The sequence below is a fragment of the Anas platyrhynchos genome, chromosome 5 (assembly GCF_047663525.1).
Source record: "Anas platyrhynchos isolate ZD024472 breed Pekin duck chromosome 5, IASCAAS_PekinDuck_T2T, whole genome shotgun sequence".
Lineage (NCBI taxonomy): Eukaryota > Metazoa > Chordata > Aves > Anseriformes > Anatidae > Anas > Anas platyrhynchos.
Genome location: NC_092591.1, coordinates 66035330 through 66061825, shown reverse-complemented (window position 1 = coordinate 66061825; position 26496 = coordinate 66035330). Strand labels below are relative to the sequence as shown.

Genomic DNA, 26496 nt, shown 5'->3' with positions numbered 1-26496 from the left:
GGTGTTATTTGATAAATTATGTTTTCATTTAAGGGAAAAAAAGATAATGCTAGCCTTTAAAATAACATTTGAAATACATTACCACTATTAGTTATAGGAAATCTGTTAATAAACTTAGAAGGTTGCACAAACACTCTGTTGTTAAACTGGTTAGCTTGGTGTTAGAATAAGAGTGATAACTGCTAAGAAATATGGCATTAAAACAGTCAGCATGTAGAGATTTTGCTGGGTTGTCTAGCTAAGATGACAAGATCAGGTGCCAAAACATACCTATGTTTGCAGTGTTGTGCAACTGCCTGTCTCAAAAGCACAAGGTTCAGCTTTCTAAAGCAGAGGTAAATAAAGAGACATTTGCAATAGGTCTGTTGGCTCCCCAGAACCCTTTTGGCACAGAAACATACGCTCCTCTGAAGTCCCTCACACACACAGGCCTTTCCCTCACCCCCTTTGTCCTGTTCCATCCTCCTGCAGGAGGTCTCCCCAGCTTCACCCCACCAGCGTTGGGAGGATGCTGTGGACCAGTGTGTTGGCACAGTTGGTTCAGGTGAGTGAAAGCTTTGTCCCAATCTGCAGCCAGGAAAACGTCCCTGCTCCATTCCCCCATCCAGGCAGTGGGACTGCAGGCTGCTATTGCTATATCATGGCCATTGCCCTCATCAGAGTAATGACATTTCACACACTGGGAGAAGTCATTAAGGACTCTGTTACTAGGCATAGTAACTGAAACACAGCTCCTGGGAACAGTATTGGTTCCCTCCCAAAGATGAAATTAAGCTCAATTTTTAAAAAATGGGTCAGGAGAGGGGGGGGAGAGAAATGCAGATTCAGTAGCATGGCAACTACTTCAAAATACGTGACAATCAACAGAATTTTATAATGCTCAGCCTAATGGTTCTTGAACTAACAGAGTTTGAGGAAAAGGGTAAACAAGGATTTTTGTCATTCCAATCACTGTTTCATTTCAAATTTTGCACTGGCACTGAACTCTTTCTATGACAATGATAAAACTCCTCGTATTAAAAAACAAAAACCACCACCAACAAGCACTGTGTCATTTACCTGATTCTCCTCTGAGTTCTCTCTCCAGTTTAACACCAAAAATCTCCAGTGCTCTCTGTCTTTCCTCCAGTTCTTCTAGTTGCCGCTGGACTGCCTGAAAAATTATAAGGTTATAAAAGCTGCAGACATAGCTTAAAAATTCAGAGACAAAAGATGACCTCAGTGGTTAGAGAAAGAGCTTGAAAAGGTCTCTGAGGAGTTAAGAGATCTGCAAACTCACTGATTGTATTAGGCACATAAGCAATTTCTACTACAATTTCTACTACAATTTCTACAAATTCTACTAGGTATCTATCCACATTTTTGTGTGGATAAGATCTCCGGTACAAAAAGAACGTCAGTTCTGAACTCTAGTTTTCCCACTATTGAATGGAAGATGATGATACAATTTCTGTATCTTGCAAGGTGTGAAAACTGAACTCCTTACATATCCAGAGGTGCATATTTTAAGACGCTAAAAGATTAACCTCACATAAATATTCAAGGCTTACAGCTAGAAATCTTTTCTAGCTATTTTTTTTTGCCCATGTTTTTTTGCTGTTTGTTTTGCTCTTATATTTCACAAGCTTTTGACACAGGCAGGAAAAGGTCCAGTAACTAAGAAGTGATAATCCAGTGGCACAGAAACGACATCTAGATTCAGTGACCCATTCCCTTTGGCATAAGATTTTTTTTTACAAGTGCCTTATGGATAATGGGCATGAAATGCCTTTAGAAGATTGAATCATCAAGTGTAGATGCTCAGCAGTTTCCACTTCAGGCTGTGATAGGGCATTCCAAACCATACCTTCAGAACAGCCTAACAGACAAGAAAGATTGTTCAAAAAGTCTGGATTTGATTGTTTCCACAAAGCAGTAAAAGAAGAGAATGTTACATCATTTACAGTGCTCAGAATAAAAAAACAAAAATGTTAAGTGTTTTTTTTTTTTTTTTCTTTGGAGTAGGTACATGGATTTTTTTTTCCTGTCACTGATTTTATAGAAATTGCTAGATGCTAGCATTTCTACTGTCTGGTTCAAACAAATAAGTTCTATCCTTTTCAGTAATACATTTTGCCAAAGGAGTGATGTCTACATAAACAGATATTTCAATTTCACATCTGAAAAACAACTCAATAGCTTTCTTTTTTATATTTAGTATTAGTACAGAAATAGCAAGTAGAAGCTCCATAGCTCTTACTGTCCACCTGGCATAGTAATAAAACAGAGGATGGTGGACAACTTCGCCTTCAAAAAACATTTATTAGACAAAATGCCCTTGCTATTTATTTTACTGCATGGGAAAACACACACACAAAAGTTAAACATCACATTGGAAACAGTGCAGACAACCCAAAGTCATCAGCTGATTTCTTTGGAAAGACAAAACTCTACTCTGCAGTCCCTATGGCATCCATGCTGCAATGCAGAGACTGAGCTAGTTCTGATCACATTAGCTCAGGTATTATTAGCAGCTGAGAAGGAACAAGACAGAAATCAGTGTGGGGTAAATTTTTTCTTGGGTTCAGATCAGGGTCCTACATGAAGTGAAGTGACTTTGCAACATTGAAAAACAAAATGGTTCACTTTCACTTTTATGGCAGAGAGGACAAAAGCCATCATTCTATTTTGCCAGTGTCCTATAGTACACTGGAGTGTTAGCACAGCTTCTTGCATTCTCAGGGGATGATATTTCCCCTTTCTCTCTCTTTCCCTAATGATCAATGTGTTCTACTGCTACTGTCAGTCATTACTATTCTTGGTCTTGCATTAATGCATAATTACAAAATTGTGACTATCAACTGGGGCACACTTGGATTTGTCACACACAGAGATGCAAGACCCTGCCACTAGCATCTTACTGCACCTGACATTTTGGGTGGATTTTAATGAAGAAGTCAGTGAGTCCCAGTGAGGAATGAGAGTGCATGGGCCACATTCACTACCGCCCTCCTCACCAGGCACTCCTGGGAAACAAATGGGGTATTTGCAAGCTACATTGTCACCTGTGCTTTGTGAAGCCTCTTCAGCTCCTCTTGTTTAATCAATTGCTTTGTCTCCTTCTCCAGCTTCCTTCTCCTTCTAAGAGACATTTTTGCCTGCCAAAAATATTAGAAAATGAAAAAAAAAAAACAGCAATCAATGTACACGTATGATATTAAATGTTACCACAAGTCTTCCCCAGAATCACAGAACCACTCAGGTTGGAACAGATCTGCAGAGACTGTTTAATCCAAGTCCCCTGCACAAAGCAAGGTGAGCTGCTGCATGCTGCTTTGGGCAACCTCACTGAAATGAAAATATTGATGTAGGAAAGTTTTCACACATTAACCTGTGTTGACTTTGAATCATTACAAGGTCTACTGAAATACTAAGTATACGTGAACCATCTCTATCAATAAAAAGGTCATCAAACCAGTTTAGGAAAACTTAACTCATTACTATTGCTGTAGCTGCTGGAGTAAAATAAAATTGCTTGAATTGTGAATAATTTCTTTGATGTTTAAAATGGGTATTATCCATAGAAATTTGTCTTACAAAAACTAGTTGGTTTGATCATAACGCACACCTGCACAGTAAGGCTGAGGGCAGGAAGGAAGAGCAGCTGGCATCAGCTGTGGTTCCAGTTCAGTACCGCCCGGCCTGGCTTTGGGAGAGACCTTCTTCCATTCTGCCTGCTCCAGTTGAGGTCCACCCCCACTTCCAGCAGCAGCTCATCTGGGCTGCTTGTATTATGGAAGAAGGGATGTATCTGAAAGAAATGGCCGCCAAGCACCACTGCCAGGAACAGCAAGGAGCATGTGCTGCGGGGGAATATTTTCATCTAGCTCATGACCTAAACTCTCTAGAAGTGTTGCAAGGCTGTGGTTTTTCCACTCATGAAGAGACAGATTATATGAGTACAGGAGACAAGATGATTGAAAACCGACAAGCCAGGAAGCCATTAGATTTTTTCCCACCCAGTTTTGCCAGCGAAAAACAGTGGTAATGGCAAAAAAAGAGGTACTCAGAGATATCCAAGAGAGAGACAAGGGGGACGAATGTATCAAAAAATGAGCCACTGTAGACACCATGTGTGTCAGCCACTTGCCCACCCTTTTTCTCACCCCTATCCCAGCAGCGCTGCCTGGGCTGCACAATGGGCAGTTGCTCCTCCTCAGCTTTCTCCTGTCTCTCATCTCTCCCTTTTCTCTGTCTTTTTTTTTTTTTTTTTTAAATTTAATTCACTGTAATATTAACTTATTATAGACCACCTTTCCTGTAACACTTCCCCAGTTAACAAAAAGTCTGTTGTTTTTTTGAATCTTTTGAGCTTGAAAGGACCTAAATATTGATTACTCTATTTTCTCCCACAATTTCAAGCAACTGTATTTCAAACAATACATTTATTTAAAGCATATTATTTGTAGGGTACTGTTCAAAATGGCTAAGCAAATGTAAGACTTACATTTGGCTATGTGGTAGATAGAAGAGAACTAAAAATGCCAATGTGTGACGAAAAATTTATTCTCTGGAGACCTTTTCTTAAAAATAAACTAAAAATGCTCTCGGGTAATGAAAAGATCCACACTTGTCGATAACTTTTCCAAAAATGCTACAGCTGCTCTGCTTCAAAAGGCTTCAGCAACTTCAGCATGTCCTTACCCAGGAGGGCTGGCAGAACATGCAGCCACATGTTCCTGCACTTCCCCCTCTTGGTGCTTCACTTGGTCTGGAGCTGCACAACTGCACTTCCATTCGAAGCCCCACTTAGATCTCAGCTTGGCTTTTCATAGTGTACTGGGCAGCTTCTTGCCTCCCCTCCCAGCCTCCCAAAGCAACAAATCAAAAGGCCACCTTGTACTATTAATTCCACTTACTGATATTCCCTTTATGGGAAAAAGGTAAACATATTTCTGTTGAGCTATTCAGGCAATAAAAGCTCTTCAATTCTCTTCAAATCAGATGGGTATCGAGAGTTCACTGGTGATTTAAACCCACTGCTCCAGTGAGACACATGAGCTGAGTTAGGGCTTAGAGATGTCAGTGTGCAGCAGGCCCTTCCAATGTATGTGATCTGGGTGCGAATTCATAGCTCATGCAGCCATGCTGATTAGCGTAAACACAGCATTTTCCATGCAATCTGCTTGTAGTACCTCACAAGTGAAGTTGTATTTCTGTATGGGAAATCTGCATCTGTTTGGTTTAATTTTTTCAATGGTTTGCTTGTTGGACTACATATTAAATCCACTTATGAATGCTGCTTCAGAGTGGTTTCTGTAAAACATGTCTATTTGTCCAATTAAGACCTCCTCTGTCAACACTGGTACAATCAGGGGGAATTACAGATCCAAAGAGGAAAAAGAAATTTTGATATTCATCTGTCATAGTTTTAATCTATTTTTCTATCCAAGACACTTAACCTCTACTAAAAAAAGTTCCAGTCCCCACTTTGAGAAATCATGGTGTGTTTTAGATCTAAGTTTACGATGAATGTTAAATATAGTCCAACTGTGAAAATGTATTTTTGCTTCAGACTAAAGGTTACCTTATGTGTTAATGACGGTTTCAATTCAAATTCATCCTCGGAGGAAGAAGTAGAATACTCAGCAGCCTCTTTTCTGACAGTTGGATGTTCACATCCTAAAATGAAGGAACAAAACTATCAGAGGAAAAAAAAACAAAACATAAAAATGTTCTTTAACATATACAGACTCTTTGCACCTGCCCTGAGTTCCACTTTGCAGCACCCAGAGCAATTTGGAAATTTGGTCAACTGTGATAATTAAATTTTGGTCACTGTCAAAAACTCTGCTTGTATATAACTGATTTTTTTTTTTCAGGTATTATGGACAAATAAATTAATTCCTTGAGCCCTCTTCATGTAGCATGGTGTTCTGAATGCATTCAACATTCATTAAAATGTATATCTGAAGTTAGCCATATTACCCTAATGATTGTATAAGGCTCACTATACAGTGTAATTGAATGCAAAAAGTCTGAGCCAGCTCTTAAACAAATTACCCTTATGTGGCTTGTAGCATCTGGCACCCATTTTTACTACATGACATCTGCTCAGTGTAAAATAGTTGGCGTCAGAATGTCTGGTCATATAAAAAAATCACAAATGTAATCAGAAGCAAATGGACTAAAAGAACAAGGCTTTATCACACAGCCTCATGCAACATAAATATTTCATTAATTATGTCTAAACAAACGTCACTTATTTTTCTGCTTTAGGAATATTATCACATCATTGAACTGTTGATTAAAATGCCATAATAAGTCAGAAAAATCCATACATCACAACAATGCACTCCATAAGGAAAACTCAAAGGCTGCCTTTGGAAGAAACATGTTTTCAGAATTATAAATTAAATTACATTTAATTGCAGCAATTTCCATCATGCCTGTTTTCCCAGCATCTTGTTTCAACTGTGTGTAAATATTTGAATTTCTTCTTAATTTGTCTAATTCATAGATTCATTCTCTTTATTTAAGAAAATAAAACTGCCTATGCCACATCTGTCTCTATACTTCAACCTGCTACAGGGTTAATGATTAACAGCTGGGCAACATCTTGGAATTGTACATTATTTACAGCTAACAATGCCATTTTTCTTTGTAACTGCTAGGTAATGTTTGGATTTCTATGTGCAAGTTGTATTCAGATTAAAATCACTTCCCATTCTTTCAGTTTAAATGTTTCTTCGTTTCCTTGTACTGGATTGCAGCCCTGAAACAGGACTTCTGTCTTAAATTCTAATTTAAAACCTGGATCCAGGAAACACGTTTATTCCAGGGGGTAAAGCAATGAAAGCAAAATGGAAGTAATTTGTGGTAAGAAAAATATCTGGTTTTAGAAGCACCCAGTCCTCATGCTCAGTGAAGCTGCAAGCTCAAAGGGTCTTTTTGCGGGATGAGCAGGGACGGCCAGACTCAAAAGCCTTTGCCAGTGCACAAGATGGAGGAAGGCATTGGGGGGTATCACAGTCACTATTTCTTTTGAGGAGTAAACTTACCTGCCTTGTTTCTCCCCATGTAACCAAACATTTGCAGTAAGTACCCTGCAGTCACACCACTGGTGAAATCAAATTCCATAATATGCAATCTGCAAACCTTCCAGGGAGCCCCAGCAGGGCCAGCCACACAAGCAATTACACACTCCCGTTTCTCTCTCAGCTCTGGGAATAAGCGATTGCTTCCCTGTGTCCTCCTCTTTGAGCAATATCAATAATTTAAAGAGCATTACAAGGTCTAGAGGAAAAGCAGCCTTCTGTAACACAAGGGCACCTGCCTCCTCCTTGGGACTGCAACTCAGGAGCTGTGTTCCTTTTTGTTACCGAGAGAGGGCCACTGACTTCTCCAAGGACTTTCAACAAGACCCATCTCACAAGCATGAGGAAGCCAATGTCAGGGCATGGAATTGAGTTATGTCCACAGACCTGCCAGCGCCTATTGGTTATGGAGAACTAAGCATTAGCAACTTGCTCTGCAGAGAAAAGCCCTTTAAATTGCTCCAAAACAGACTGTTAAGGGATGCTGCACACACATTTCCAGCATACCTGACTCACGGCTGTCAAATCACAGGGAACTGAGCATCGGTATTGAATCCGACAGCATTACAGAATACATTTCAAAGGAGAAAATTGTAAGAAACATCCAATTCTTGATATTGGAGTTTGATATCTTCACATATATATGTCATGTAAGATAAATTGCATCTGTAAATTACAGTTCCTCACACCTTGGTAATCTGAGGGTGGGTCTCAAAGACACTTTGCCTTGGTCTAATAGCCCTGGCACTGAATGCCATCAGCAGTAAAACCCTAGCTGCATTCTGTAGGAACAACTGAACCAAAGTCCAGTGCTTTTGCAAATCCTTTTCAACATATAAATCCAGGCTACTGGTTTTCCTAGGAAACTTGAGATCCTCTGAACAGAGAGGGAGGTGTCGTAAGGAAAGGTTTAAAAGGTTACGGCTTCTGTTGGAGGGAAATGCACTCCTGATTGTTCTGGAGATTTATAGGAAAAAACACCACTGGTGAAATGCTGTACATCACAGCTCACCTCTGCTTTCTGGAGTGGTTTTGTGTCACAGTAATGACTGCAGTCTAAATACACAGAAATTCTTGGAACGGGAACTATTTTTATAACAGCATTTTTATAACATGATGTTACATTAATCTGTTGGCTTTGTCTGTAAATGTCCAGGATTGCATTTTTTTTTATAAGGTTGTTGGCATTAATCATTGCCTCTCTAAGTACTTCAGTGTTTTACAGAAAAGAAAGGTTAAAGGACACATCTCTTAGGGCACTGGTGTCCCAAAACAGACGGGAATTTGCATGAAGTAGGAGATGAAAAGAAAGGCCTGTAGAAATCAATTGTCTATTTGGTTCCACATCTCCGCTTTTCCACAGGTTGTTCATGTGGTCTTAGGCATGCAATTTAATCTTGTAGTGTTTCAGTTCCCTAAAATATAAAATCACTGAAATAAGAGTGTCCTAGGTGACATGAATACTGCAGTCATGAAGACTTTCAATAGTACAAAGAGGCAAAGAGGCAGTAATGGGAAGCAGGTACAAACGTAAAATATTTGCAAGTAATCCCTAAAAGTGCACAAAACCAGCAAAGTGAGATCATAGAAAATCTGATTTTCTTATCATCTAAACTGGTAATTCTGCTTAATGAAATGAGACACGTAAACAACTGCAGTCATAAATCGTCAAAACAACTCTCATCTACTCTAAGGAACAATTCTAAAAATGTATTCATATGACTTCAGCTCAGTCAGTGACAAAAAAATATTCCCTCTGTTTCTTCATGAGTGACAAAAAGCAAACCCTGGGTCACAAACAACTACCAATAAATCACCAGCTTCGTGAAACCACCACCTTCAGAAGGTCTGTCTGTGAGTCAAAGCTAACCTAAACCCTGGATCTACTGCTGAGGCTTATTGCAGATGTTACAGCTGGCTACCACGTACACAGAACACTAAGAGAAGGCAGACACTAAGCTGACTGCAACTCTCTCATGCAACCTGGTTTGGTTCTCTTTAAACCGTTCCCCCCCTTGTGGTATTAAAGATTTTTAAGACAGCTCTTTGGCATTTTTATTTTTTTAATTTCAAAAGGGCAAGATGGCTTAAGTGAGATCAGTTACTCATCCAATTGATCAATTTTATTGATCTTATTTTAGATTCCACCCAAATTTAGATTTAGATTAATCTTTTTTTAGATTTCACCCAAAGGTGGAAACAAGCAACATCAATAAAGCCGCAATGATATTTCTGCAGCAAATCAAAAATCCAGTATTGCACCTACAAACCTCTGTATTGCTGTTTGGGAACACCTGTGTATTCTACAGGCAAACTTACCTAGGATTTTTTTCAAATTAATCTCTCACTGAAATCAGTGCATGAACCCTCACTGCTTAAGTAAGAGTTGTCCTAGGTCCCGGACGCACAGGCAGTCTGTACAGGCAGATCTCTGCACAGCCCCAAATTTCTAAGCAGCACTGAGCAAAAGCCAAGCATGGGCAAATGGCTAGATCAAAGTTGTATTTTTTAATTTTGCACAGACTTTGCAATGTCCATATTCAATAACTATAATAACTTAATTCCTCTTTTGGCTTGCACAGCAGAGGAATGCAGCACATTATTAAATCATCTTTTGTTCATTTTTTTTTTAAATCTAAATAAAGTATAGTATTAATCAAACCTAAGAACATCTTCCACTTTAGTAGGAACAAAACATATCAGTTATTATAATACATTTACTTAAGAGCAAGTCAACTTGGCTTAGTCTATGGGTGATGACTTTTATAGGCTCAGAAAAAGCCTTTCGTTTGAGACCATAGTGTGAAAAGCGTGAACACTAGCAACTCCCTGTGGCTTCAGAGCAGTCCTTCGCATCCTCTGGCTCAACAGGAAGGCCTGGTTTTCCAAGCTGTTAGATAAAGAAGGCTCCAAGAACCTGATCCAAAAGCTCAGGAATGATAGTGGGAGTTATTCTATTTATTTCAATGAGTTTCACATCAAGTTCTGAAGCAGAAAGGTTACAAAAAGGATCTGGCAGCTCAATGTAAGCACTTCAGCAACATCGTTTATATTCCATTCCTTGTACATGCATTATTTTACACACACATTGTTATTTTAATGCTGAGTTTGGGTCATAATTTAATAAAGTAAGGCATAAACAGGTATGCCAATAAAATTCAATAGGTTATTGAGTTAAAAAGCTGTGACTTTCTGTAGTGGGCTTTTGGAAAGACAGATTATAGAGAAAGACAGGCGAGTGTCTCTCTCATACCTCATATTTTATACCTTAAACTGTGCTGCACTTAATTCTTTCTGAGCCCATGCTCAGATTAATTTGGTTGCTCTTTGTATGACATCAATATTTCTTAGACTCATCTGCAACTTTAATATTAAGCTTGCTCTTGCAAACAAACATGAAAATCAATACCTTTTAATCACTGCCCAAACAGACTCTCAAATTGGTTAGAGCAGGTCGGTAAGGTGCTAATTCCTTACAAACAAAAGACAAGGGGATATCAGTGACACCACATAGCTCCCAAAAGCATGCCTATATTTCAGTCACTACAGCAGCAGGCAGAACTGAAGAGACACCTGCTGAGAAAGCAGATACACAAAGCAAAGCTTCTTCCTACTGCAGCTTTATTGCTACAATATCTGAACTGGTCATGGAGAGGATAGCAAACACTCCACATGGCACTGAAGCTTCCAGTGCTCATCCTTCCACTTGCCTGCTTTTCTCCCCTTTTCACAATGCACTCAGAGTCACAGGAACAACTGCTCTGTATCCCTTTCTGCCCCATTGCTCCTTCTACCTCATCAAGTATATTTTTCCTGTCCCGAACACATTTGAATACTAGTAAACAGCAGACCAAATTTGTGACCAACATGCTGTCTGTGCTCTGCTCTGACAACACCTTTAACTTCTAATTCTTAACCAAAGATACATTTATTAAATCTTCATATGTAGACAGCAACTCTGAGTTAAACATGAAATACAACAGAAATGGGATTTGCATGACGGCACATCAATCTTTTAAATGTTAAATGCTTGCAATAAATAATTGCATTCAGGTCCTCACCTGCAGAAGGAAAATGTAGCCTGTCTTCTGCAGAATGGTCCCTCATGAAAGGCAGAGATGACACAAGGAAATTCCCTTCTCTTTCATGAACCTTACTTCTCAGTCTATCAAAAAGTGACCCAAGACTACTCTTCTGTGTGGAATCATCTAGATTGTCCCTGGGAACGTTCTTGGGTTCCCGAGATGAAGCAAGGAGGTACTTCTTGTTACAGGTAAATATATCACCCCTGGAAGCCACTGGAGGAGTTTCTTTAAACGTAAACTTTTCTAGGAGTCCTGGGACATCCTCCATCCTAGTGCAAGGTGATTTCTGAGGTATACCAGTGGTCTTGGAAGGCCTGCTTTGTGGACTGTAGACTGGGAAGAATAGCTCCTTGGTGTATTCACTTGGAGATATCTCTTCAGAGCTGACAGAAAAATTAGATGGAGTTGAGAGAGAATTGCAAGTTATTCCTAAATATTCTCCAGCCTGCTTCCCAATTTTAAGCTCCTGTGGCTGACTGTTATTTGCTCTGTTGTTATTACTGTTCCTTTGGCTTAGGGAATAGCCAGGAGTACTGGGGAAGCTGAAGTAAGTTTTTTCTGAAGAGGCTTTGGATTTGCTGTCTGAGTCCTGCTTTAGTCCTTCTGTAGATGAGGTTAGAGGCTCCAAAATGGACCTCTTGATTGCATTGGCAATGAGCCTCAGTGGTGATTTTGGCTGGCTGGCTGTAGGCTCCTTGGCAGCTGTATCTGGATTCTTCAGAGCACCTTTCATGTCAACTGACAAAGCCAGTGGTACATCATCTGCAAATAAGAGAGGCAAATGATGAGATTGTTTGAACACACCTTTTCTCCAGTCAGTATCCTTATCCTTCTCTGAAATCCCCAGCACTCCTTTGTTTTGATTCTGCAGCCTGGTTCCACCTAAGTCTACCCCATTTGAATCATACAACATACGTTGCTGTTCTGTGCAAAGCACCAGCCTCTTTTTTGCCTCCTTTAATTCTTGCTCAAACTTTTCTCCTGGGTGCCTTGTATTTTTCTCATCTTTTTCTTTCAAACACAGACATGGCAGCACTTTGGCATTGCTGTTAAAACCTTGTGATTCAGAGGTGTAATTCTGTTTGTTTTCATTCCAGCTCTGGCCCGTACATGTTCCAGTGTGACAATCTATATCTTCAGGCTCCAAAAAATCATCAGTCAGCGTCCCATTTCCACGAGGGATCCGTGGAGAACCTCTGGCCCTGCTCTGAAATGGACAATGAGGCATGTAGAGATGGACATCTTCATGCATCTCTCTGACTTTTTCTTTTCTTTGAGATACTGGGCTGTAGCGTTGGACGTGTCCTCTTGTAACTTTTGGTGGATTCTTGTAAGAAGTCAACTGTCAAGTGTAAGGGAAAAAAGTTAACTGGTGTTAGAAAAATATAGTTTACTGTATCTTTTATTCTATATAATATTTCAATCAATTTAAATATTAACATGATACTATCATAATTTTTTATATATAGATACACACACATACATAGATGACAATACAGTAAGAAAAAAAAAAGAAAGCTTTTCTCCCTAAAGGGATAATATTTACCTAGGAGAGGAGATCTAATATTCTATGGGAAGTTTTAATAGTCTGCAAATAACGTAATTCTACTAAGAATCTGTCATGTCTTTATGAATCATCTTCAACGTTTTCCTTGGAAAGAAAGAGTCCTACCTACAGGAAAATACACAAAGTCGATCTGCTCTATTCTCCTGCGTACGTTTCAGTTGCATCACATTACAGTTTACAGCAAGCAGAGGAGGCCATAATCCATCCTCTCCAACCACTTTTATAATATTGTATGCTCACATGGTGCAGGTACAAATGAATGAAGTAACCCAGAAATAATTGTAAAATGCAAGATGGTAGTTTAAACAATTCAATTAGTTCTCTTTTATTATTTTTTTTTCCTTTGGTGAAGATTTAAATTAATTACTCCAACCACTAAAACATTCTGCTGTAGACAGTAACAAGAATAAGTGCCCACATTACCTAGCCAACAGACCAAAACTACAGTTTTTTTTTCTTTTTAAAAGGTGGGGCATTTTATCCTCAATGCTATGAGATAACGGATGGCTAGAAGATTTAATTCCTGTTTCCACTTCTATGCCAGATTCCCAAATTCACATGCGTAAAGCCATTAATCTAACTTCTCATTTCCTAGATGCATAGGAAGTCGCATAGGAAGTAAGGTAATAATGATTACTTTCTGCTTCGTAGTTGTATTTGATGACTGAAATTAACACTGGCCAGGATCTCAGATAAAAACATGAGAAACACCAATAAATGAATAAACACCCACTTAATATCTCTTTAGAGTAAGAGAAATGCTGCCAAGCGATATGTGTCAAGTGGAAATCGCAGCATGACGATCATCTCTCCTTGTGTGCAGCATGGCCAGGCAGCATTGTGCTGCTCTGCCCTCCAGGGACACTCCCTTCCTGGCCCTATTGTGCTGGACCGGATTTCAGCTAGCACCATGGATGTTGAAGATTCGATTTTTTTGGAACACAGACCCTGAGGTCAAGCAATTTTAATCACTTTAACCCAAGGGTGAGGACAACAGGCTAGGACACAGAGGACTTGGCCTGGCTCTTAGTCAGGGGGACGGACTGTGCTCTGCTCATGACTGTTGGTCATGACTTCTGCTACAGTGTTATGCTTGCAACAGGCCCACCCTTCCTCATCCAAAGCAGAAACTACAAAAGGAAGCCTAGGACTTGTAGGAACCTGAAGATGCTCACGAGCTGGGGGAGGTGTAGAGTCAAGAGCTTGCTGTGAATTAGGAAAAGAAGTCTTCTGCCCATCTAATGCTAGTGGTAAACATCAGACACGTACATCTAAGGGCACTAGCAGCCTAAAGTCTCCCCATCTCCTTTGCTAGGTTTCCTCTGGCCAGTGCTATGCAACTGCTTGACACCTCACCTCAGCTCTCAGATCTGCTCTCTAAGACCAGTGCTGGCACTTGCCTCTCATCCCATAGCACAGCAACAGAGGGAGCATTTAAACCATCTGGATGTGATACCCTCTTACTGCCCCAGTACTGACATGTGTCCTTTTGCCCAACACACACCACCTGAAGACCCACCTCCCATCCAGACCTATGAGCATGTGGCTAGACCAACAGCTAGCTCAGGAGCACCAAGAGCCAGAGATCTGGGGTTTGCTCTCCTTTGAGAAAAAACTGTGGCACAAAGCAAATGCCAGTGGCAACTAAGCCCTGTGTTGTGAAGGAAGCTTACATATTGGCTGACACAAGAGGTTAGTGTCCAAATCTCAGCATGATCAAAGTCTTAGTCTCACAGAAAGCAAATGTGACTTAGCCACGTGATTTGGGAATGGTTATACCAATCAGAGCAGAATCTCTTCCCTATGTATAACAGCATAACTCCAACTTTTGCTGGTTACTGAGAGTACCAAAACTATGTAAAAGAGCAAAGGATGCTCAGACAATCCTGCTGCAAGCAGGCATGTCCCAACAGTAGTAGCGCTAGTGCTACTCTGATCAATTCTCTTTCATACCTGTGTTTGGAACTGATCCTCTCTGAGATCACTTTGACAGCTGGCTGAGCTCTCCTTCCAGTGTAGCCCAGGTTTCTTGTTAGAAAGCAGAGGGAAATCTGCCAAAAAACACCACCACCACATTTTTACTATCATATTCACATTATTACCTTAAATAAAATTCACAATTAAAGAACGACAATAAAAAGTTAAAGAGTCATCTGGATACAGTTTTACCCTGAAGAGCTGACCTACAGTAATGAAGTTTATAGCCCCACTTGCATATGTACGCACACTATACAAAACACATGCTGACATTTTCAGCAGTGAAGCTGAATTTATTCTACTTTTTGTCTAAATGAAGTGAAGCATCTTGTGAGTTACAGGAAACTTTCCGGAAAAAAAGAAGTCAGCCTCTTTAAAGCACTTTTAGACCTTAAAAATAGAAGCAATAAAAACAACCATATATTTCTGAAGCCTTAGTTCTGAAAAATGAAGAAAAGTGGATGGGTTCTGAGAGGGCTGGCTAAAGAGAAAGAAATGAGAAACATAACCATATACATGTAGTAAAAACAGAATTAATTCCCTTCTCTTAAATTGGGCTAAGGGACAGCATGCTGTAGGATCTTCAAGGATGAGGCAAGGTAATTCATTACTGTAGGCCTTAAACCAAAGCTTAGTTGCTGGAAGAAAATACAGGTGAATAACTTGCACCTGAATGGAGTCAGCAGAACTCTAATATTTGTGAGAGAGTTGGATATAATAAATAGTCTTTGGATGAAAGAAAAGTACACCTCAGCCAAGACATTACCACATCAAGTTTTGACATGAGAAGTCTACTTATAGCTGAATTATCAACTCCAAATCCCAATTAACAGTTCTGAAACCCACAACGGTTCCCAGTGCAAACTCTGCTTCTTCTATTCAGAGATAAAAGCTCCAACAGACAAAAAAAGCTCCAACAAAAGCTTCGACAGACAAAAGCAACACATCGGAAAGATAGAATTCAGCTCCTGCACATGGACTTCAGAAAAGGGAAGCCAGGGATAGAGTCTCATTTTCCTTTCCTCTCACCCTTTTGTTCCCAATCTTGGTGCAATTTGTTACTCTCAGTCAAGAATTGAGGGAAACGATGAGCTGGAGTTCATTAAGATACTCCTGTAGCAACTAGCATTGAGGGGTTGAACTGAGAAAAACCCAGCTTTGTCACTCGATTAAAAAGGATGCCACAACTCTGATCTGTTGCTGGTCTTGCTTTCTTTATCTTTTGGCAATGAGTTTTCAGGGAGAGAGCAAGAAAGAGAGCGTGAAAGTAAAAGCACCCTTCATATCATTTCAGACACATTGAGAAAGTCCAGTAATGGTCCTCTAAGAAAACATCATCAAACTTGAGCTCCTCCTTCTTCACTTTCACAGCCTACCTCCCCCTCCCCCGGTTCTCACTTCCACTACCAACACAACTCCTCCCCCTTCCCCCCCCCCCCCCAGGCACCTGGTAGTGAGAGTGGGGGGAGAAGCAGCATCCCAGTGTGGCCTTTCCATTACCATGCGTAACAGAGGAAATTACTTTTTTCCTCTGTGCAGCCCCAGGGGTCTGTGGGACAGCAGCACACAGGGGTGCATTGCTGCACAAGGACAGGGCAGCACAAGCAAGAGCAGCACTTAGCACAGCGTCCCAGCTTGTTGCCTTGCACAGAGATTATTGACTTATTCCAGTTGAGGCTCTGAAGCTATATTTGCAGCTTCATGTTAAAAACATGTTACTATGAAAAACAAAACAAAAAACAAAAACAAAAAAATCCTTAGGGCATTACCAAAATCTGCTTGGCCTTGGAGCTACTCGTGGTGACCAAGACAACAAATAAGAGCGTGGCGCTGTCTGTGGCTACAAAACAGGAATTACAGATTTTGAAAGGCAATATCCTGCCCTGAATCTTTCAGCCAATATAGAAAGGACACCAATTTCCTTTCTCTGGCTGCATACCTCGTGCTGTTTATGAAACATACGTGTTTTGGGAAATAAGTTTGAAAAGGAGACAGATTTTTCTTTAATGTGACTGATGATCATATGAATTCTTGTAACTAAGTATTAAGTGGATTAAATACAGAAACTAAGACTTAGTGTTCCTCCAGAGAGTAAAAAATGCCTTTATTCTGTTCCCAGTATATGCTGAATATACTTTACACATCATTTAAGAGTATACTTGAGGTTCAGACACATTCATATAGCATGTTGCTTTCCTCTCAAAGACTTCTAGCTCCCTCTAGAGCCCTTCGAAGGCATAAGGAAGGCTTTAATAAAATTATGAGAAAATTAATTGGCAAACAATTAAGTAATACACTTGCTGAGAACAAGCTGAAAATTAATCAAAATTACGAGTTACCTCTGGTCTTTCCTTCCACAGTCTGTCTTTTTTCCCCTCATATCTGGAATAAGCCCTATTTTTATTAGATTTTTTTAAGAACTGAGATCAACTAAGGAACAATTTTAAATCTACCCTTTCAGTAAATCCAACACTTGATGTATAAGCCAATCCCCACAGTGTTTCACAGCGCTCAAATACAACACTGAGGCAGACAGATGCCACAAGATTTTTTGAGAGCACCCTGACCAGCTAGCCCATCTGGGGCAGAGGCGTCCTCTGGGGTAGGATACCCACCTGGCTGCTCCAGGGAGGTCCTGCAGAGAGCAGCGAGTCCTTCTCTGCACCTTGGAGGTACAGCCAGTCCCAGGGAATGCCACCCCAACGAGGCCTTTCTGCCTGCCCATCTGCCACAGCTGCCTCTCCAAAGACACACGTACATCTAAGGGCAATAGCAGGGTGTGATGGTTTGATGAAGTCCAGCTTGGTGGGAACATCTTCTACAGACTATGAAATAGCCCCATGTATCCTCTACTGATATTTAGTGAGTTATCCCAGACGTGGCAACAGAAGCCTTCAAGGGACCATGAAGTCCGTAGTGAAAGTGCTAGTGTGCAGCTAAGGGCATCTGACTTAGTTGTAAGGCTGGTGCCAAGACAGAGATGCATCTTGCCCCCTTTTTTGAGACATAAAAAAAAAAATCTTCCTGTAATGGATACTTGCAAATAATCTTGAAGCTTCTTTTTGCAGTCAAACCAAGCAAGCCAACATACCTCTGCTTGAACATTGGTCCCATAATTAGCACAGGTGTCCTATGAGCTCTGTTCCCATGACAAGAAACTTCTCCAAAGGCAGCTGAGACTGAGGCAGCTGCAGAAATCCCCCACAGAGGGCAGAGTTGCAGAGGGAAGCTGAGGCCTGAGGTGGAGCAACTCTCACCACCAGTTCCCAAAAGCCAGCTGTCTGCATGCTTGGAGACTGTGGTGCTCAGTCACATGTACAAACCCCTTCTTTCCACCGCTATGTATTTATGCTTCATACTTACGGGCTGTCAACAGCTCAGTCTAACAAATACAACTGTTTCTAAACAAGTTTTGGGTGGACTTGAGGTGTTGGTAAATGCATCCAGCTCCACACCGATATCAACAATCCTGCAGGTACCAGTGAGTCCCAGGGGACTCAGGAGAGGCACAGCATATAATTGCGGAGGGGCTGTGCTGAGGCAGGCAGGCAGCCCTGCTAAAAGCAACAGAGATGTGACTGGGAACACATCTGGCTCATCTCAGGGACACAGCTCAGGAGGAAGATCACTTTGACATCGCCCTGGCTATGAGGAGTGACCACCCTGCGTTTTGCAAGTGAATCACACACAGACCTGATTGCTATTGAGCTCAGTACATTCCTGTTTGAATCCCTTGGGCAGAGATGGGTCAGCCTAAATCAAGTGAAACTGTCAGAGGAGAAGAACCAGTAATGCTCATGTTGGGAGGGCTGTTAGTATTCTTTCCTCTTCAGCAAACAGAAACATCACCTGTTTTTTTCAGCAAACAGTAGAGGATATACAAATAGACACCTCCAGGAGCATGTCTGGTATGCAGTGCTCAAAATATTAGGCCTATTGATACACTGAACCAAAAGCAATGAGTGCACATAGGTCTAAGGGCAGAATACATGCTCTGTGATATAGGCACACCTTATTGGCTGATAAATTAGAGCTTAGCATACACAATTACGGCAGATATAACTTGCCAGCACTACTCCTTTTGCAGATGCCTATGCAGGACCATGACCAAGAGCACATTCACACAAGGCCCGAGCTGCTGACTTTCACAGCTCCCATTGTGGGAAATAGAATTGAAACGCCACTTCTGAAACCCCACCAGTGCTGAGCTCATCCAACACACACACACAGACTGCACCCACACCGGAGAGGGAACAGGAGCACTCGGCACCCCTAGCTCCTGCAGCCCCAGGCTCCATCCTTCTGGAGGACAGCTGCTGGGGATGAGGTGCCTCCACTCGCCACCTGCCTTTCCTCACCCACTCCATGTGGCCCAAAAGCTTAAGACTGGTTTGGGGCAGGTGCGTTGAAATGGCAGTGTTTGCATAAAAGCACATATGGACATATGTACAGTATTGTGAGGCTTTGTCTCTCCTGTACAAAAGCCTGGATTACATAGAGTTGTTAACTTGTCATAGAGTCATTGGTAGATTTACTTAATGGTTTATTCTCTGGGAGCTATGGTGGTAAAAGAGTAGGAGATATAATAGGAATTAGATATGGACAGATAGATGATATATGGATTACCTTATTAGTCACAAAGATAGGTAATAACCTATCACATGACTAATAAGCAATCACGTGAAAAAGGAATTTGATCCTTTCAGGACAAGAAAATGAAAAAAAAAAAAAAAGAGAAAGATTTGTTGTGTTTTAGCTCTCTTGTCTCCTTACCTCATGAGTCAAAATCACAAAAAATGTTAAAGGAAAGGACAGGAAGAATTTGAGAGAAAAAAAACAGGAGATAGTGCAAGTGGAAGATGCAATCTCTTCTTGGGCTGTACTCACTTGTTTGGATTTTTCTTCTCCAATTCTGATACTTAGTTAACGCAGTGGAGTGAAAGCTGTTGGCTCTCTGTAGTGCTAAACAGAAACCGGAGAGGGACATCGTTAGCTAGCACAGCACAAGCCAGAGAACAAAACCATAGCTCCCCATTCCCTGCCAGGCTGTGCAGTGCCCGAGCAACATGACAGCACCAGAGCAGCCCCAGGAGAGGCTCCCCTCATGCTGGTGCTGTTTTCCAACATGCCTGCCCGCTGCACCTCATGTCAGCAAAGCAGGACAGGAGAAAGCCAGGGCTGGATTGTGGCGGTTCAAAACTAGCACTCCAGACAGATGTTCCAAAGGGAAGCCTGGCTCTGCCTTTGAAACAAGGCCTCTTTATTCAAAGTCCATTTAAATCACCTTGTAAAACCCCCCTCTTTTCTGTTCCGACTAGAATGCATATATGGGCTTGGGGTTGGTGGGGCACTGGAAGAAATGAATGCTGATGGCTCTTTATTGCAGCAAAATAATTTCTCAGCTCTTCCATCACTGCGACACAGCCTGGCAGAAGGCTCCTTGTGCAAGGAAAGAAGCCAGATCCTTACAGCAGCCCTTTCAGTGCTGCCCAAACCTCATGCCAAGGCACTTTGGGTGATGATGAATCAAAGGACTTGGACATTTTAGCACCACCTAAAACCTCTTTTATAAAAATCTGCCAGGAATGCCTAGAACATTGTGGTGTTGAACGTCGCCCCTTTATTTTAAATATGAGATTAAGTCAGTATACCACATTGAAATCCAAGAACTCTATTCATGTCTAACAGTCTTTGGAAACTCACCCCTGTTCAGGCACCAGTGAGATCTGAAATAAAAGCTGGTTTCAACAAAGCCTTTTTCCACAGAAAAGAGGAGTGATAACACCAAATGTAATTAACAAATGCAAAATGCCATGAAGTTTCTCAGGGTCCAGCCATAAGCTGTCAGTGCGTGGGAGGATCTGAGAATGCAGACATAAATCAATGCTGCATGTAAGGCTGTAGGCAAAGAGCTTTTTTGGGGAGAACCCCAAAAAACAGTTTTGCACATCTGCACACACCATCCAAACAGCTGCTCCCTTGCTCCACCCACATTTTGTATCAGCATGACTGCTCTTGCCCAAAAAGCAGAGAGCAGCTTTAGTGCAGGTCCGTGGCTGTAGCACCACAGCTGCCAGCTCAGGAGATGCATGCAGGCCCACGCTGTTCTGCCCAGGGGAGAAACCCAGCAGACCATGAGCCTGGCAAAGTTTTGCGGATGCTTTCTGAAGCAGAAGGTTCACCATAGCTTCAACATGTTACCATATAGTCCTAAAACATGGCAGTCCTCACTTCCTGCAGATGCATGTCTTTGGTTGTTTTTAGTCCACCTTTTAGGCCTGACCTCCAGCTCCAGAAAGGAGTTTCCAGTTGGAGGCAGACTGCTCCTAAACCTCTTGCTGCCTCCCTACTAGCTATATCCTTTCCTTGGTATGCTTTCTGTAGACACGAATAGCTCAAGCAGCTACTGATAGAAATATAAACTGATCAAAGCAGAGCACTCCAGTGCTTCCAAAAATCACCCGTAGCCAACGTCACAGATATTGCGCAGGCTGCTAATAACATCCCAGTGTTTTACTGGTGGGAAAGCACCCACCTGGCACTGCAAGTTGGGCAGGAAGCACAGCTCCTCCAGGTTCCTGTGCACCATGACACCGCTGCATCAGCCAACGTGGGCAGAGCAAGGCACTGCTCCGGCAGCTGCCCATGCCACAGGAGCAAACCACCCAGCGGTGCCTCTGAGCAAACTTTCACTCTGAGCATTTTAGTGCCACCTGCTGCATAAGCGTTTAAGATTCAACCAGTGAGTAAAGAAGAAAGGAGCCTGTAAAATACTGTTACGTCACCCAAAAGGCAGAAATCCCCCCAAATGAAGACACTTAAGAGGTAAAACCTAGCCATATTGCTGACAGCTGCCTCCAGTTCAAAACCTCCCCCTCAACGCTGACTTCAGCCCCCAGGAGAAGCCACTGGCATTCCCCCAGGCAGGGATACCGCTTACCATCAGCAACTTTGGATGCTTTGTGGCTTTCCTCTGGCACCACAGGGCTCCTGGAGAGTGATGCCCACCGCCGGGGGGGGCTTGGACAGGCAGGGAGCTCCAGCAGCGAGGTCTCTCCTTCACCCACCTCAGAGTTGGAGGAATCACCGTTAAACTCAGACTCCAGCTCAGAGCTACAGGGAAAAGAAGGAGAGATGGGAAGAAAGTGGGACATTTCAGAAGGCACACGTTCCTGTAAAATTTCTGCTACCCAGATTCATACCCATGTTCAGCACAAAACCTGAAGTCAACCTGCCACAAAGAGAGTACTCAGAGTCACACACATTTTGACCTTGCCTCTGGGTGGGACTAATAACCACCTGCAAAGGTTATTCTCCTTTTTTTCGATAATAAGGGATTTTTTTAAAGGCCAAATTGTAAGAAACACGCACTTTTAGGCCTTCTGACGTGACTGCATTCCCAGTATCATAAACAAGTCTGCCACCATATGACTTGGCCCATTTTTAATGAAAAGAGTACTGCTAAACCAATTCATAGATTTATTGAGATGATTAATAGCTCTACTTTGAAAAGAGGAGCTTAAGCTCTGAGTAGTCCTGTTCGTGTGGCAGGAGAAAGCTGTGTCACATTTACATAGTGCTGCCTTGTAGAAAGTAAAGATTCGTTGTAACAGCCACAAGACAGAGACAGAACAGGAGGAAAAAGCGCTAAAGGAAAGGCAGTGGCTGGGGACCGCTGCCCACCAGCAGAGGCTGAAATAAAATCTCTCAGGTTAGGCAACAAGTTTCTGATGGCTTGATTTTGTGCCTGGAGCAGGGAGTAACCCTTGACCAGATCAGATACAGGCTGCAGACAGTATAAAGCTAGTGCACATGCCATACGTGTAGCACTGACCAGTCCTGTACCTCTGCCTTACCCAGATCAAACTGGTACTGGGAGACCTTGGACTTAGTCTTCTGGTTGTGGCATGTACGTATATGTGTACACATACACACACACACACGCATATATATGAATCCTTTGATAGTTGAGATCACTTCCGGATTGTGAGATATCACACTGAGGTTGGGCAGAGTGCCACACAAAAGAAAAATACATTCCATTAGTGCTGATCGACACATTTCTGTTTTAAAAGAGCAAATGTTTATTTCCCTTGGTTGGCAAGGATGTAAGTGCTGTAGGTTGAGGCTTGTCCTCTGATCGCTGCTTGATAGGCAGTCATTATTCACAAGTACCTAAAGCATGAATTGAAAAGCTATTTTACCGAGCTAGTCATTTTTCCTGCCCTGTGCTCACTCAGACCTTGCAATATCATTTGTCACTTGCTATTTCACTCATCCCCCCCTTGTTAGGCAATGGCTCACCCGCAGGAGCAGCGCAAACACATAGTCCCCAAAAGAAGGCAGTGAGAGAGGCTGGCACATGCTATCCTGGTGACAGCGGCAACGTCAGCTTGGATAGAAAGCAGGGGCCTCTCTGTGAAGAACACAGGACTGTCACAGCTGGAGGGAATGGATCTGATCCCTCAGATCAGGGGGATTAGCTGGCTCCCATCTCTGCACACTGCCCAAGTGCAATGGGCATGAAGAGCCTCAGGGTATTAGTGTGGGTAGGAGCAGGCACTCTGCAGCAAGCCACTATATGGCAGCGAGATCTCTCCAACAGGCAGAAAACATTTCCCCAAGCTCTCCTTTTCTTGCAGGGGAGGAGCCCCAGCAAAGAGTTATCCTTTCCCCAAAGAATATCCAAACATGTGGTGGAGCACAAATATTATTTAAAAACTCCCACAGGGAACAGCATAAAGTTTAATTTCCAAAAATGTTACCTTCCACAACCTATACACAACACCATGAATAGGTGTTTGAAGGGCTTCCAGAGTCTATGTGAGTTTCCTCAGAGTAATAGCTCTCTGTTTCTCTGTTTTCTCTGTTTGCAACAGCTGACTTTGGGTTAGCTTTTTTTTTTTTTTTTTTTTTTTTTTTAATTCTCAGTAAGGAAAACTACTGTACTTGAAAGACAACAATCTAATCATTATTATGGCTGGAGTGAACTCCCACAGAATCCCACCCAGAAAACTAATATATTCTAAATTTACACGGAGATCAGACTTCCTCAGACAGCTCTCCAAGAGTCACAGGATTTTGGATGTCTTTGGGATGGGCAGGCCATCTAATGTCCAGAGTGGCACTCAGGTTGTGGAGCTGCCCCATGGTACCCAGGTAGCAGGCAACCACACCGCAGGATGCACCTTTGCCACAACACACCCAGTGCCCTAATCCATGAACTGACATTTTTTGGAAAAACAAATAGCTGAACCTAGGTTGATTGGGGTAAACATTTTTTTCTCTGACTCACGCCCCTGTGTGGGATGCAAATGTTTGAAGATTTCCTGCAAAATGAGTCATATGTCTTGGGGGATTTATGATTGTGGTAAAGAAAAATTGTTTTGTTTTGTTTTTGGTTTTGTTTTTTTTTTTTCCTGAGAGGTTTTCCTTTTTTCTCTTCCCTCCCTCAGCTGTATGTGCTATACTTTTCATCAGTGCTGCAGAGAAAAAAAATCAGGTTTTTTTTGTTTTTAAAGGCCTATTAGTATTTTCAACTACCTGCTTGCATCACTGGTAACCATGACTCGAACAGCAAGGAGGTTGTGCTCTGTCATTTCCTCTTCAGGGATGACCCTCACGGTGGTCCACTCTGGAGAAGGTGACCAGTTCTCCAAGTTGTGGCGCTCCAGGATGCTCTTTGCCTTCTTCGGAGAGGTGGGCTCATTGGCCACGGGCTGGCAGCAGCCTAGGAAAAGTACAAGGGTGACAGCAACATGTTAGGGGTAAGCCAAACTCAGGAAGCCCATGGGGAAAGACCTTGGCCTCTCCTTTGGGTGGTCCTCAGCCACTGGCAGTGGTTTCTGGGAGCATCATCAGCCCTGCAGAGTGAAACCAGGTCTGAAAGTTGGGTTTTGTGGTACGACCCTGCTGGTGTTCACCAACTGGGACACAGATAGAAATGGAAGCAGCACAGGAAGCTTGGAGCAGCAATTCCCCACCCATCACTGCAGCTCTCCCTGGGCTGCCTCGGGGCAGACACATTGCAACCACACATCCAGCACTGCACCCGCTTTGACCCTGGCCAGGTCGCTTGGCCTGTCCCTCACTGTCCCCTCTCTCTGCTGAGCTGTGACACACCAGGTTTCCAAAACAGGCTGTGGCAGCAGGGCTACACTTTGACTTTGCACAATTCAAGCAGCCGCCACTCTGTCCTGCCTCCCCCCACCGTCAGAAAGAAAACTGGTGTACTTAGCTTCTGTTGTGTTTTTTTGTTTGTTTGTTTGTTTGTTTTTGGTGCTAGCTCCCTTCTATATACAAAAATAACCACCAGCACCAGAAGCCCAGCTGCTGGTGGTGAGGATGTCTGCTGTACAAGTACCCGTCTTGTTGTGGCTGGCTGAAATTCCCTTGCTTGTGCTCACAGGATGAGCAAAATGGCTTTGCAGTGTTTTGTTTTGTTTTTTTAATTTATTATTTATATTACTGTTTTATTGACTATGCTTCTCCCAAGCGCCACAGAGCACTGCACTTTTCAAAAGGCTGTGGTGAGCTCTGGGTTTTCATGCTTCATAAGAGCCAACGTACTTTCTTGGCTTGAAAACTCCTCAAGACTTCACTGCTCACAGGAGGCTCTCTTTAATTCTCCTGCATGGGAGCAGCTGGGCAGGCAGGAGGAGCAGCTCACTGTTGCAACACGATGAGAGGCTCCTGTGCCAAGCCCCCGGGGTGCAGGGGAGCTGCCCCAGAGCTGCTCTCCAGGAAGAAATCCTGCCAGGCAATTTGTAAAATACAGGCCTCCGCACGGCTCAGGGTAACCTTCTCCCTGAAAGCTGCTGCATTAATGTGAAAATCAGAGCAAACAAAACCTAACAAAAGCTTGCCAGCTGTACCCACGATGGCAATAAGCAATGCCCAAGGTCACAGCAAGTGGCAATGGAGAGGTTTCTCTGTTCCTTCAGCAACCATAGCCTGTTCCATTAATCTCCTGCCAAGAAACCTCTTGCCATTTGCTTGTAGGCTCAGTGTGTGTTCCCTCCCCATCCCCTATATTAACGGTTTTCCCCCACCACAGTACCAGGAAAGAGGATAAAACATTTTTATGACTAATGCGCACAGCTGTAGAACACTAAAACCCATGGACAGACAGACAGACTACCCAAACCAACTACCAGTACAGTTCCTGAATACGTACACCACATTCCAAGCTAACCAGTCCCTTTGCAACAGCCTGCCACACACCCACATTTTAAGTGACAAGTGCAACAGACACAGCTGGTGGAGGACCTCAGGCACCGTCACCTCTGCTGAGGGAGGCACATTTCTGTGCCACCTCTTCTAAGGCACCGCAGTGCTCTCCAGTTTGAATTGTGTAGCAGAAGCTGGCTTTATCAGGCATCTGCTAAATGGCTGAGTCCTTTCTGAACACAATAATCTTGCATTTGTAGCTGTACTAATCAGATTTAAGATTAGTCTTAAGAAGAAAAAACACTCCTTACTAATTTATTTAGTCAATGTTTGCACTGTGACATATGAAGCTGAATAAGCTAGGTTGCAGTCAACCCCATAAACCGGGGCTGTCTCAGCGCTTCCATGAACAGGACATCCACTCATGCGCGTTAACCCAAACGCTGGGTTACGAACCCCATGGGACATTTGAAGCAATGAGAGCTGCTGCTGCAGTTTCACATAGCAGGACTGCTCCTTGGGTAACCAGTTGTATGAAGGCAAAGGGGCTCCAGATGTCCAAGGGTCGGGGTTCTGTAGGTTCTGATGGCACTACACAATTTTACTGGGCTCTCCTAAAAAG

The 26496-nt window shown here is 42.5% G+C and overlaps 1 protein-coding gene across 29 annotated transcripts in view; it reads right to left on the bottom strand.

Moving 5' to 3' along the window:
• Positions 1–26496, bottom strand: part of MICAL2 (microtubule associated monooxygenase, calponin and LIM domain containing 2) — a 160852-nt gene that overhangs the window by 8922 nt on the left and 125434 nt on the right. For 23 of the 29 annotated variants that reach the window (XM_038180586.2, XM_072039424.1, XM_038180588.2 and 20 more), the window contains 8 exons: positions 24249–24435; positions 21646–21818; positions 19593–19667; positions 14682–14779; positions 11138–12503; positions 5567–5661; positions 3045–3137; positions 1060–1153 (listed from right to left, as the gene is read on the bottom strand). In XM_038180586.2, the coding sequence (XP_038036514.1) occupies positions 1060–1153; positions 3045–3137; positions 5567–5661; positions 11138–12503; positions 14682–14779; positions 19593–19667; positions 21646–21818; positions 24249–24435 (2181 nt within the window). Of the gene's footprint in view, positions 1–301; positions 325–1059; positions 1154–3044; positions 3138–5566; positions 5662–11137; positions 12504–14681; positions 14780–19592; positions 19668–21645; positions 21819–24248; positions 24436–26496 lie in introns of those variants that run through there. The other 6 variants (XM_038180602.2, XM_072039428.1, XM_072039425.1 and 3 more) reach the window with 5 other exon arrangements.